At 37.8% G+C, this 14,560-nt stretch overlaps 1 protein-coding gene across 1 annotated transcript in view; it reads left to right on the top strand.

The window, feature by feature from the left end:
• LOC118749630 overlaps positions 1 to 14,304 on the top strand; it is a 78,696-nt gene extending 64,392 nt beyond the window's left edge. The window contains 1 exon segment of the mRNA XM_036484432.1: positions 13,411 to 14,304. Within this exon segment, the coding sequence (XP_036340325.1) occupies positions 13,411 to 14,304 (894 nt within the window).
• The last annotated feature ends 256 nt before the right edge of the window (positions 14,305 to 14,560 follow it).

Raw genomic sequence — 14,560 nt, 5'->3', positions numbered from 1 at the left:
TCCAAGAACGTATAAAACTCGTGAACGTTTTATTTTGTTTATAAAGTCTTATTTCCGCGACTTTCGCATATAAAATTTGATAATTCAATACAAGCTTAAAGATTTAATTTTATTCGCGCACGAGCACTGCGACTTTTATGAGGCTTACAAAACGAGTATATAAAATGTACAATAGCGAATGCGTTTTTCGTTTTTTTCAGCGAGGATATATATATATGTATACAAAACAAATGTCAAAAAAGTCTACACAGATACGAGTAGACAAGACATGCATTGCCACCCGTATCGCCCGATGCTTACATAGCGCCTAGACTATATTCTAGCGTGTCTCAGTCCTTTACCCACAAAAGCGGCTACAACTTTTTTTTTCTATTCGAAACAGTAAGTGTGGCACCTTTCTGAAATCTTTATGAAATGAGCAATTTTTTTATGTAATGTAAAGCTATAGCTCAGTACATTTTTTTTCACCCGAGATAGTCAAAGTTGGGGAAGAAAATATCAAAAAGTTAAAAATCCAGAAATTGTCCTAATTTTATGATGGTTCCTTAATCTATTTTAACTACATTGCATTTGAGTATGGAGAGGCAACTATCTGGAAGTATTTTACATAAAAAATTTACTAAGTATTGCCCGGTTTGTAGTTGCAGTTAAAGAAAACACATGAAAAGGCACGATTTTTTTTTAAATTCGAAAAAATGTAAATATTTCAAAAACGGTGACACTTTTACCTGAAAATTTTTTGTTTATCAGTGAGCTCACCTCCCCACCTACCTTCCCCTAAAGTTTGGCACGTTACTTCTGGGACACCCTGTATAGGATCCATTTTTCCGGTAAGTGGACCAGGACAGATCTATTTGAAAAAAATTTATCTATGGTCAGATTTGCTTCAAGTTTAGTACGTAGGTAGCTTTTTGCCTCGATTAACATATAAGATAATTTTTTCTGGTAGGTGGACCATAGACCAATCTAGCATATAAGATCCTTTTTTCCGGTAGGTTGACCAGGGACCCATCTATTTGACAAAATCTTATTTATGGTCCAATTTGCTTGAAATTTAGCAAGCAGGGAGCTTTTTGCCGAGAATAGCATATAAAATCAATTTTTCCGGTAAGTTGACCAGGGACCGATCTATTCGAAGAAATCTTATTTGCGGTCTGATTTGTTTGTAATTTGGCGCATAGGTAGCTTAATGCCCGGATTAACATATAGGATCGTTTTGTCTGATAGGTGGACCAGGGACTGATCTATTCAAACAAATTGTGCATATGGTTTTTCTTGAAATTCGGTACACGTATTATAGATATACATAGAATAGAACTGAATGATTGTTTTACAGTTGGAAAGGTGTTTTAAGGCGCCGCAAGGCAGGCGGGTTGTGGCTATTTACGTATACTTATTATCCATACCAATTATATAAAGAGAAGTCAACTATTTTTATGAGAGGTGATCTTGCAAAGGACTGTACCGATTTCTTTGAAATTGATGAAATAATAACTTCGTTATATTAAGGGAGCGTGGCTTCTCCCATACATACAATTTTTCATACCGCATATCTCTGGAAGTATTGAAATAGTATCAATCTCATACTAATGGAGAAAAGTGAGCGTGGCGCCTTCCAAACATACTGAAACTTTTACCTATTTGTAAATACATATATAATTGTTCGGTACGTGTGTTTGTGAGTGATCTCCTCCTAAACGAGGTTCACAACTTAAAACACTAAAAATTTTATATACGATCCGATTTGCTAATATTCAAAATATTTATTGGTAACGTGAAGGGAAATATTTCGGCGAAAAAAATTGATCTACGGTGGCTCTGGAGTCGAATTATTACCAAAAATCGTATTTTTTAACCCGATTTGCCTCATAATAGAGATAGATAGTGGTAAGAGTAGTGGCAATAGTATAGGTTGCGCTGGAGTCTAGTTATTGCTAAAAATTGTCAAGTGAAGTCATTCAAAGATACCAGGCGTCAAAGTAGTCAAGTTACCACCGTTAAATCTACTATCATAACCATTGCGGTCCTTGAGTTACTGTGACTAAACAGAATAAAGCCAATTATTGATGAATGCCTACAATGAAAATTGAAAGACATTTATGATATTTCGTCTGAAGTAATTGTATTTTGGATTTCTGTAGACCAATGATACTCCCCCATCTTGAAATTGCCTCCAGATTCAAGGACAGAAGATACAGGATACAAGGATACAGATTCAAGGACGATTCATCTTCGTACCGTATCATTGTTTCCGCAAGAACTTCTTCACGGACATAACGACTTCTTTAGTTATTTAAGACGGCAATAGAGAATATGCTTCCTGACGACCACGAAACTAAACTTGAACTTGTGGGGAAAACGTTGGACCAAATGTTTCAATAAAAAAATTAATTTTGGGCGGGACGAAGTTCGCCGGGTCAGCTAGTCTGATAATACTTTGGAAACTTGCAATTTATTCCCGAAAATCTTTCAAGTAAACTTCAATGAGATCTCCGACACACGTTCTGCTTTATTTGATCCAGCAGTGAATTCTTATTCAATAACTAACTTTAAAATGTCTTCTGATGTCGTATATCTGGCAATCTCCAACCTAAAATCCAGCTCTAGTCGTGACCTGGAAGGCTTTTCTCCAGTATTTTTGAATATGATTTCTAATATTCTTTGTCATCCTTTTTCCTCGCTATTTAACATTTGCCTTAAACAGGGTGATCGTAACAACATTATCAACCATTATTATTTAACATTTCCGTTAAACATGGTGATCGCAACAACATTATCAACCATAGGCCAATAGTTAAACAAAGCACATTCGCTAGAATATTTGATAATATTTTAAATATTAAACTGTTTCAACATGCTAAAGATGTCTCTAACTGATTTCAATACGGGTTTCTTTCTGGTAGACCCACATGCACTAATATTGTAACTATTACGAATCAAATTGGTAAGGCTCTCGAGCAAAGTTATCAACTGGATGTCGTATATACCGACTTATCTAAAGCTTTTGACAATTTCAACCATCATGGGATTAGAGGAACACTTTTGAAATTTTTCAAAAGTTTTTAGTCGGGCGGGAGCTTTTGGTTAAAACAGGTCCTACAAAATTTGACACTGCCATTAATGTATGGTCTGGAATACCGCAGGGAACTCACTGTGGACCACTGCTGCTTATACTGTTCATATGTAGTTTACCTCAAAACTTCAAATTTGCTAAATACTTACTGTTCGCAGATGATGAAAAAGTCTATCTGCCGATACGTAATTTAACTGATTTCCATAATCTGCAATCTGGTCTTATTGTGTTTCAGCAGTGGTGTACCGTTAATCATTTGTTCCTTAACACAAAAAAAATTTAATTTGGTTTCATACTCCAAAACTTTCAATCATATTAGATATGACTACTAACATGCGTCGCACTGTTAAAATTAAGGATCTTGGCTTGATGTTTTACACGAAGTTAACTTTTAATAAACATGTTGTCTATATTGTTTCTAAAGCATTCTCTATGATGGGATTCATTAGAAGAAATTCGAAAGAATTCAAGGATCCCTGCACATTAAAATCTCTATACAACTAATTTTCAAGGAGCCACCTTGACTATTGTTGTATTAATTAAATTAAAAGAGTTCAAAGAACTTTTACCAAAATGGCTTTATTTAAGCTTAATTGGCCCTGCGGTTTGCCGCCCTACATTCGAAGACGAAAACTTCTTGGCTTACAATATTTACAAGACCGGAGAACTTACTTCTTACTTACTGATAGTTGTTTAGAACTGAATGAATCATAAAATTGATTTTGATGAATTATATAGTCTTTCGAATTTTAACACTTCATCACGTGAATTAAGGCATAACCGTTTGGTTTGCTTGTCGAAACGTCTCACTAGAATTAATTATGGCTACAAAAACCAAATTGTTAGAAGTATACGTCTAAGTAACCAGCCTCCTCAGGCTCCCAAGCGTATTGGCCAACCGATACAAAAAAAAAATATATATATAATTAATAAACTTTTGCGTGTTTAATTGTGCAGATAAAGAAATGATATGTAATCCCTGTTTCGATTTATCTTCTGATAATTTTCCCGTAATGGTCACTCTAAGCAATAATCTTGTTGACTCAACTTAATGTTGCCTTCAAAACAACAGAACTGACTGGAATCTCTTCCAAAGCTTAACATCTTCAAAATTATATTTGAAACACTCGCTTAAATCTAGCGAAAATATCATTTCAGCTGTTGAACATTTCAATAACTGCATCCAACAATCTGCTTTAAGATCAACGCCCATTCAAATCAAATCACGGTGACAATAATCTCTTCTCTTGTAAAAGAAAAGCTGACCAAAAATCGCTTGGCTAGAGAGAAGTTGCAGCAGACTAGACCTGCCGAAGACAAAACAAGATTTAATACGCTAACGAGAGAGCTCAAAGAACTCTTGTATAAAGAACGCAATTCCCAACTTCATTATTATCTCAGTAATTTGGATGCAACACCTGCCAGCGATTATTCTCTCTGGAAAGCAGCAGAAAAATCAAAGAGTCCAACTCTGGCACAACCCGCCATCAGAATGTAAAACAACTAATGGGCTAAAAGTGATCTCGAAAAAGCAAGAACATTTGCACGCCACCTAAAAAATGTGTTTGTTCCGCATGAAATTGAACCCTCTCCCAGTACTGCACAAGAAGTAAGACAGGCTCTCAAACAACCCTACCAAATGCACCCATCCATAAAAGAATTCTCAAAAGCTGAGCTTATGGAAGCGATCAAAAAGCTCAAAGCTTAGAAAGCTCCTGGTTACGATCTAATCACTGGAGAAAAATTAAAACAGCTCACGGAAAAAGGAATCACTTTCCTGACTTATATTTATTACGCAATTCTCTCATATGGTTTCGTTCCACCTCAATAGAAAGTTTCACAGGTAAAAATGATTCCTAAACCAGGAAAAAGTCCAGACAAAGTTGAGTCGTACCGCCCAATCAGTTTGCTACCGATCGCCTCTAAAATTCTGGTAACGCTTTTTCTAAAAAGATTGATGCCAGTAATATAACAAAAAAAGATTATCCCTTATCACCAATTCGGTTTCAGAAAACAACACAGCACAATCGAACAAGTTCAAGGGCCTTTAAACTGCATTCACACTGTATTCAAACACAAAAAGTATTGTATAGCTGCATTCCTCGATATATCTCAAGCTTTCAATCGAGTATGTCATGACGGCTTACTTTAAAAAATAAAGAGTCCCTCCCGATCAACTACTATATCTTTATAAAGTCCTCTCTCAAAGAAAGCAAGGCGAGGAGCAGTCTGAACTCTACGAAGGTTCAGCTGGAGTACCTCAAGGCCGTATGATGGGTCTCATCTTTACCTGCTATTCACATATGATTTACCACCGCCCGAAAGAGCAATTGCAAATCAAGCTCAAATTCGAAAAGCTACAATTACAACAGACAGTCGTACTCGACTCTTACACCTGCTCTCAGAGAGCACTTTTCAATAAACCGACATATGCAAGCAGTGGAACCACATTTCTCACTCATTAAGAACCGCCGCCGAAGAAGTAGTCAGATTTCAGCGAGCCCGAAAGAACAACTGGTACGGTCAGGAAGCTGCAGAGAAAAACGATGCCGCCTACAGGGCCACGCTGCGACCGGGTGCAACGCGCGCTATATGGGACCGCTATAGGGATATGAAAAGGGAAGCGCGACGTATTTGCCGCAATAAGAAGAGAGAGGCTGAAGTACGTCAGTGCGAAGAGCTTGAAATGCTGGCCGACAGAAAAAATGCCAGGAAATTTTACCAGAGAGTTAGGCGACTTACGGAAGGTTTCAAGACCAGGGCGTACTCCTGTAAGAACAACAATGGTGACCTAGTAACCGATGTCCAGAGCATAACTAAATTATGGAGGGAACACTTTTGCGCCCTACTAAATGGTAGCAGCATGGAAAGTTGTGGAGACGAAGAACCCGAGCCTGCAGGAGAGGATGACGGAGTCGACGTTCCACCGCCTGACTATGACGAGGTACGAGTAGCAATAACGCGGCTGAAAAACAACAAAGTTGCTGGAACTGACAGCCTGCCAGCTGAGCTACTCAAGTACGGCGGCGAGGAGTTGATAAGGTGCATGCATCAACTCTTGTGCAGAATATGGTCAGATGAACGCATGCCCGACGACTGGAATTTAAGTGTGCTGTGCCCAATCCACAAGAAAGGAGACCCCACCATCCGCGCCAACTACCGCGGGATCAGCCTTTTAAGCATAGATTACAAGGTCTTATCGAGCGTATTGTGTGAAAGATTGAAGTCCACCGTCAATGAACTGATTGGGCCTTATCCGTGTGGCTCTAGACCTGGAAGATCCAGCATAGAGCAGGTATTCACAATACCCCAAATCTTGAAAAAGACCCTACGAAAAGACGAGGAAAGGATCTAAAGTCATTACCTATTTGTCGACTTTAAAGACGCTTTCGACAGAACTAAAAAGAGTTACCTGTACGCCGCTATGTCTGAATTTGGCATCCTCTCTAAACTCACACGGCTGCGTAAAATGACGTTGAGCAATACCACCAGCTCCCTCAGAAATGGGAAAGACCTATCCGAGCCGTTCGCCACCAAACGGAATTCAGACAGGGCGACTCCCTTCCATGTGACTTCTTTAATCTGATGTTGAAGAAGATAATAAGAGCTGCAGAATTGAACCGCTTATGCCGATGACATCGACATCATCGGTGACAAACACCACGAAGTCTGTTCTGCCTTTTCCAAGTTGGATAAGAAGAAAAGCGAATGGGTGTGGTGGTAAACAAGGACAAGGCGAAGTATCTCTTGTCATCAAACAAACAGTTAGCACATTCGCGCCTCGGCAACCACGTCATTGTTGACAGTTACAATTTCGAGAAAGTAGAGAACTTTGTTTACTTGCTACTTTGGACTGAGTAGGCAATTCAGGATTAAAGTCCTCTCTCCTCGTACGAAAACCACACTCTATAAGAGTCATCATGCCCGTGCTGGTATATGGCGCAGAAGCATGGACAATGACAACATCCGATGAGGCGGCTCTTGGAGTATTCGAGAGAAAGATTTTTCGATGGAACGCTGAGCTGTATGAGCTTTACAACGACATGGACATTATGCAGCGAATGAAAATACAGCGGCTCCGCTGGCTTGGCCATTTGATTCGAATGGACAGCGAGGATTCAGCTCTGATAGTATTCAACTCGGAACCCACTGGTGGTAGCAGAGTAAGTGGGAGGCCTCCACTGCGATGGAAAGATCAGGTGTAGAAGGACTTTGCTTCACTTGGCGTTTTCAATTGCGGTCAGTTGGTAGAGAACTGGCGTGCTTTGCTGAACTCGGCCAAAATCGCTGAGGCTTTTACAGAGCCAAATAAGAAGAAGAACAAGGAGGAGCAGTTGTTGGCACATTTGCAGACGATACTGCAATTCTCACAATGGACACCCTTCTACAACTCTCTTCGCTTAAACTCCAAAATGGCCGAAACAAAAACACAATGGCTGAAAGATTATTAGAAAAGATTGAGCCAAATGGGAAAAAAGTTTCCCTTAAACGTAAAACATTCCCGCCCGTAAAACTCAATAACGTGGGTTTTCCACAGCGTGATGCGACAACATACTTAGGCATGCCCCTCCACTGCAAGCTTACGTGGAAAACTTAAACGCAAAGCACTGAAAATGAAGCTCAAAAATTTACATAGGCTACTGAACCCGAAATCTCAAGTCTCACTCGAGAGTAAGCTCTTACTATATTCATCTGTTTTAAAACCAGAATGGACATACGAAGTACAATTATGGGGCTCTGCAGCAACCTCCAATATAGAAATATTCCAAAGATTCCAATCAAAAGCCCTTAGAGTGATTGTGAACGCTCCGCTCTATGTCACAAACAACCAAATACATCGTGACTTTAAAATCTCTACTGTTCCTTCCAAAATTAAAAATCACACCTTTGCGCACCAACAAAAAATGCATAATCACCCAAGTCCTTTTATTTCTACACTCACTTCACATACAATATCATTCCAGCGACATAAAAGAAAATCAATATTAGATCTCTAATAAGTAGGGCCAACAAAAATATGCCGTAAAAACATGATTTTAATCGCGTAAAATATGCACGATAAAATAAGAAATGTGCATCAAATATGCACGAACGAAACGTGCTTAAAATATGCATTAAAAAAAAGCGTGTGTAACACCGTACACATGATAGAAGTGAAACTTCTTAAAAAAGGTGTGAGTACCAGGTACCTACTCACGATATTTTATGTAAAAACATATGTTTACGGATCGGCAAACCATTAGGCGATTGATTACATACATAGGTTCGGTTAGAAATCAAACAATAATTTCATTTCATCTTCATTTTCCGGTAACACCACCTTATACATATGAATTCGCGCTTCTACCATCCATAGGACCGGGTTGTAATGGAAGTAATTGTATGTTTAACAAATAAATGAAAATGTTTATAATGTAACCAATAGATCCTTACGAATTCGCCATTACCAAGCCACTAAGTAACGTACGCATTTTTTTTGCAAAATGCATTTATTTAAGTTGAAAGAAGACAAGTTCCTTTGTTCGGCATTTATTCTTACTCGCTTTCTATCTACCAAGACGAATTCATATATTCTTATCACGAAATCATATATTCATGTGGTAGCAAGAGTTTAAAAACATAAAATTACCTTATACATTAAAAGCATCAGTATCAAGTGTATGCGTAGTCCAATTCACGAAATCATTTCATCGATCTGAGTAAAAACTAAGTGCATAAACTTGACATAATGCAAGCCGAAAGCGTTGGTTCAAATCAATCCGCAATCAATTTGGCCGTTTTGCCCACAAACATTGCAACTTTGCGGGCAATCTCATTTCTACAATTTCATAGTTTCGGCTTACACTTATAAAATTCAACGAAAGCACGTACCTATTTCGGCTGAGTTATCCATTTTCGGTTATTTAGTGTCCAAAATAAACGCAAATTAAATGAGTTTGTGCAACATGGCCATTAATGTAGCGATAAGTTGTACAACTTGTCAGAAAATCAAAATTTTTTGATCTTTCAATCAACCAAGACATAAATTCATTCAACAGGCCCACAAACGGTGCAATCTAGAGCAAAACAACACCAAGTTGAACCAACGGGCGCTACGTTTATGGCTTTCTTTAAGAAACATCGGGCGAAAATTTCAACTGCTCCTGTAACACTACCTTATATAAGTTGGCCTTGCTATCAGCCTCACATATGTTCATCAGAGTGTACCAACGAAGGACGAGTTAATACAAGGATATAGCGAGAGCACAAAACTACTCTAGAAAATTACACGCACAATGACAAACATGAACAAATGTACAACCAACACATAATTTTTGACAATCAGTACAGTTCGCATTTATATCAACGAGCAGCTTATTTGATTTTTTTCGTTTGTACTACATATGTGCATATATACATGTACACAAACATATGTACATACACAAATATATGTACATACATACAAATATATATTTAACCATTCAAACATATGTACATACATGAAAGCTTGCTGTGCATAAGTATATACATATGCCCATCAGTACATCAACGAAACCCAATACAGCTTCTGGCGAAAGAACTGTCAATGAATACACCTAGCAATCTAACACTTCCTGCTAGGAAAGCACTAGCCCGTAAACACACGCTAGAGATGTGGCAGAAGAAATGGGACGAATCGTCCAACGGACGCTGGACACAACGACTAATACCAAACATCGAAAAATGGATCTCCCGCCCGCACGACGAAGTTAACTTCCATTTAACCCAGATGCTCACCGGCCACGGCTGCTTTAGATCGTACCTGAAACGCTTCAAACACGAAGAGCTTGACCATTGCGAAGCGTGTGGTGATGGCGTTATCGAAGACGTCGAACATGTTTTGTTTCACTGCCCGAGATTCGATCTGGATAGAAACCACATTCGCTCTGTATTTGAAGAACACCCCACACCTAAAAACATGGTAGTTCACATGATAGAATCCGTTGGAAAATGGGAAGCGGTGAATAATGCAGTCACGCACATTTTGACCCATCTGAGAAGAGATGAGCAGCGTCGAAATGGACGACACATAACTACGCCCACATGAAATATCTACCACCAGGCGCGATATTTGGTCGAGGCACTAGCTGCTGAGGCATGAAGATAAGCAGAGGCGTTACATAATAGACGGACGAAACATGGCGGGCGGGGACGCATGGACCCGACAAGGGTGGTTGCTTTTTCGAAGACAAAGGACGGCTCCAAGTTGATGCAACTTTCAACGGACTGCATCAGGACTGCAACGAACGTAAAGCTTCGTGCTCAACCCACCTCCCGACGAAATACTTGACGGTGGTACCGGGAGGGGAACGGTACATGACGGTAGGAGGTTTAGTTTGGGTTAAAGTCTCACACTGACGGGGTTAGGCTTTCGATGCTTCCTCCTCGTAAAAAAAAAAAAAACATCAACGAAGCCCGTTTGCTTCATCATAAATATATCCATACAAACATATGTACACATGTACGAATGAATCACGGTGGAGAGAATACAGAAGGTGGCGCCGATCGCAACACCGCTAATCGGATCTCAGTGAATTTGACAGAATCAGCTGTTTTGCTGACGTCACAGTCGAGATGATAGCAATAGTGATGTGCCGAGTCAATACTTTTAAGTTTCCAATTCTCTCGATACTCGGTACCGAAACATTTAAATTTCGAATAAAAGCGCACACAGGCCAAAGATATGGAGAAACGGCTCAGGGGAGACTCGCCTATCAAAACCCAATGTAGGAGCCAATAGAGCTTTTAATACTGATTCAAATGAAAGATGTATATATGTCAGTTCGAGGCCATAACGCAGAGAAACTCTTACTTGTTTGAAGCGTTTTTGTTCCAGCTGAATCGGACGATATCATTTTTATAGGCCTAGGGGCAGATTCTATAACCAGTTAGCGTCAATTTTTGAATCGGTATCGGTTTTGTTGACGCATGATATGAAATATTTGTACGCCAAGAAGTGCGATATCGATCCGAAAGTTATCGCTAACTGGTTAGATGGGTTCCGAGTATTGGGTACCGACAATTCAGCACATCACTAATCGCCCTTATTCTCGCCGCTCTCAGTTGTCAACTCTACGATGACGTCAGGCCAAAATTAGGCTATCTGCACACTTTTCGTCCAATCATAGCTGCGTTATGGTCTCGACGAGCATATGCATTTCAAAGGAGATCTGCACACTTTTCGTTATCGGCAAATCGTAGAAGATGCAGAAACGGATAAGTACGGCACTGTCATTTGCTAATCGGTGTGCGCGCATTGTTTGTTTACATTTTATGGGGAAAAATTAGTGACAAAGTTAATATTTGTATTAAAATTGCATAAAAATTCGTATTTTTTGCATAAAATCTGTGGAAATTATTAAAAAGTGGATAACTGCATTAAAAATCAATAAATGTGAGCGTTTTAACTATAAAATATGACGAAATTTTAAAAAGTCTCTGTGTGCACGCACAAAACACATTTCAGGAAAAGAAAAGAAGAGATATTACTGAAAAATTATGTCTAGAATTGTTGCAGCACAGTCTATATTTTAAAAATTGCAGGTTTTTGCAAATATTTCGCGAAAATATCAACCAGAAACACAGAAAATAACTGCTCCAAGTGAATTTTTAGACGCCAAATGAGTTAAAATATCACGGCCGAGTGTGCGAAAGTGTAGTCGTCATGTAATCGTTGCATCATGATTGTGACGAAGAAGCAACTTTGATTGGACGACCAATGTGCAGAAAGCCTAACTCTCACGAATTCTGCTACAATCGGCGCAATTTTGTATTCTATCATTCTTGCGAATGAATGTAGTTACGCGAAGCACGCTTGCATCATTTATACATATATTGCTTGGTAGCGGCAGAGCTGAAATGCGCAATGAGTTCGTTCATACATACATATATATGTATACATACATACGTGCATTCAAACGTATACATATGTAGGTACTCGTACCCGTCATGCGTCGCTTTATTTCTTTTTTCCCCTTCCCTATACTACCTACATCTTCCTTCTCACTCATGTAACGTTTTCAGCTTTAAAAATTTCGCTCTCCATTTTTGCGATACCGCCGCCTAAGAAGTTTCACTTCAATAAATAGCTCAATTTTTCTTATGTAAAAATCTATTGGATTTTATTCAGAAATGTACAAAAACACTGGTAAAAGTAAAATATTACACATTCAGAGCGTATTTACTTACATATGTATAGAAATAAAAATGCAAATTTAACTTAAATATTTTTGTTGCAATAAATAACAAAATATTCGGATACATTTTAAAAAAGAAATGATTGCCTGTTATCGCGGAAGATATTCTGAAACATGGGGAAGGCACGAACTTAAACGCAGAAATTTCAGTCACTATATATTTTTCACTCGGATGAATTGAATTATCGGATTCAATCTGGCCTACAATACTTTTTAATACATCAAAGCCGTGTTTTTTGCTAAAAACTGATTTTAGCTAATTGCTACCAGTTAAAACTTGTACAGCGTTTAATTTTTCTTCAGCTCTCTTAATAAAAATTTTTAATTCAACATTCTTTATAACCCCGCATAAGTGCTCGCAATGTTGTCCTCAGAAATTTCTTAAAAGTGGAGGAAAAAGTGGCAATTTTATCTGGATGCAACTCTGATTTCCACTTGCTTATTTTTGCTAATAGCGAAATACACCACACAAGCCTCACAGTGGTCAAAAATTTACCATCCAGAGTACGTTTCTATTAATTAACATAGGCCCTACAATTAAAAAAAGTGATTTTTTTTTGAATATGCACTAAATTTAGCATTTATTTCTAAAAAATTAAAAAAATGCATTCATTACGAAACATGCCGAAATATGCTCTAACAAATATGGCTAAAACGCTTATATCTTTACAATTACCATTTCCTTTTTATGTATTTTGTGATAAAGTATAAAAAGACATGCTCGAGCATATTTTTGGTGGCCCTACTAATAACATTGAATAGCTGGGAATAGCATATGGTTGCGAAACTGGGTGTACTCCATACATGATTATTTTCTTATTTAGTATTTAAGTCTCTAGTATTATGATTATTTTTTTATTTAGTGTTTCAGATTCAAGTATTGCTTATTGTTAAAAAAACAAAGCGCAATAAAATAAATGAGTTACAAAAAAGTAACAATTATGCGCACCAAATAGATTTTACTGTCACTTTATCTAAATTTAAATTAAATTTATTTACTGTTTTTAATTAGAAATAGTCTATAGGTATAACTTGTAGACTGAATAAACAAATAAATAAATAGTAATAAACCGAATTAAATATTGTTTGTAATAGTTTTGTTTTCTTATTTATTCCGCACAGATTGACATAGATAATGTAACAAGCACCGCTGAAGTAAGTGTACTACTATCCGAACCTGCAAAGCATATAGGTATTTCCGCTTTTACAAAATATTATTTCGAGCTCGTTCAAATTTTAAAAGAGTACATCAACTTCACCATCGAATTTCGTGTTGCAAGGGGCTGGGCAGGACATTTGAATAATACAACGTTTAGGCTTGGATTTCTAGGCATTATGGCTCGGAATGAAGCTGACATAGGGGCAACAGGAGTATTTAATCGAATTAATCGCTTCGCGGAGTTTGACATTATACACCAAGGCTGGAAATTTGAAACTGCATTTTTATATCGCTTTGTACCGACCTTAAGTATCCACGTCGACGCTCAAAGCTTTCTGTTACCATTTCAAAGACATGTTTGGATTGTTTTGGCATGGTCTATCATAACAATAACCTTAATATTTTGGCTTTTAGATAGCATAAAAATACGACAGAAAAAAAGAAAACATTTACTACACAAACAATTTTGGCAACAGTTTGATTTGGATTCATTATATACTCGGCGTAAAATAAAATTATTTAAGTACCAAATTCAAAAAAAAACATAGCCAAGGGATCACACCAGCTTAATGAATATGCTATTAATTTTGATTGCCGCGTTTTCTCAGCAGGGTATGAATCCAATTTCAAGATGGCAACCAATAAGAATACTACTTTTTTCAGTATTCGTTTTTTCCGTTTTGGTTTATAACTATTATACTTCCTCAGTCGTTACTGGATTGTTATCCTCTTCTGTCCAAGGGCCGGATAACATAGAAGAAATTATTTCCAGCTCGCTTAAATTATCTTTTGAAGATATTGGCTACTATAAAATTCTGTTTAAGGTAAGTTTTTTTTCAATACTTAAAGGCTGGTGAGTACCTCCCAAAAACGCAAAAGCCTCATATCGTCAACATCAGTGTAAAATGCACTTTTTATATGTTCGGCTAGTATTCTATCAGATACCCGGCATACCAAAATTGAAAGCCATATCCTAAAAACAGGAAAGTACTTTGTGGATACATATCGTTGCTGCGCCAACAAAAACAGTTGTGTGTTTTTTTTTATAACTTTTCAGGAGAGCAAAAAATGATTCCTGGTGCCAATAGGCAATATTTTGCAAATGTCGTATAA

This window comes from Rhagoletis pomonella, unplaced genomic scaffold (genome assembly GCF_013731165.1).
Source record: "Rhagoletis pomonella isolate Grant_MI unplaced genomic scaffold, Rhpom_1.0 Rhpom_scaffold_00024, whole genome shotgun sequence".
NCBI classification, from domain to species: Eukaryota; Metazoa; Arthropoda; class Insecta; order Diptera; family Tephritidae; genus Rhagoletis; species Rhagoletis pomonella.
The sequence above is the reverse complement of the archived record's forward strand: the minus strand, read 5'-3'. Positions and strand labels throughout refer to the sequence as shown.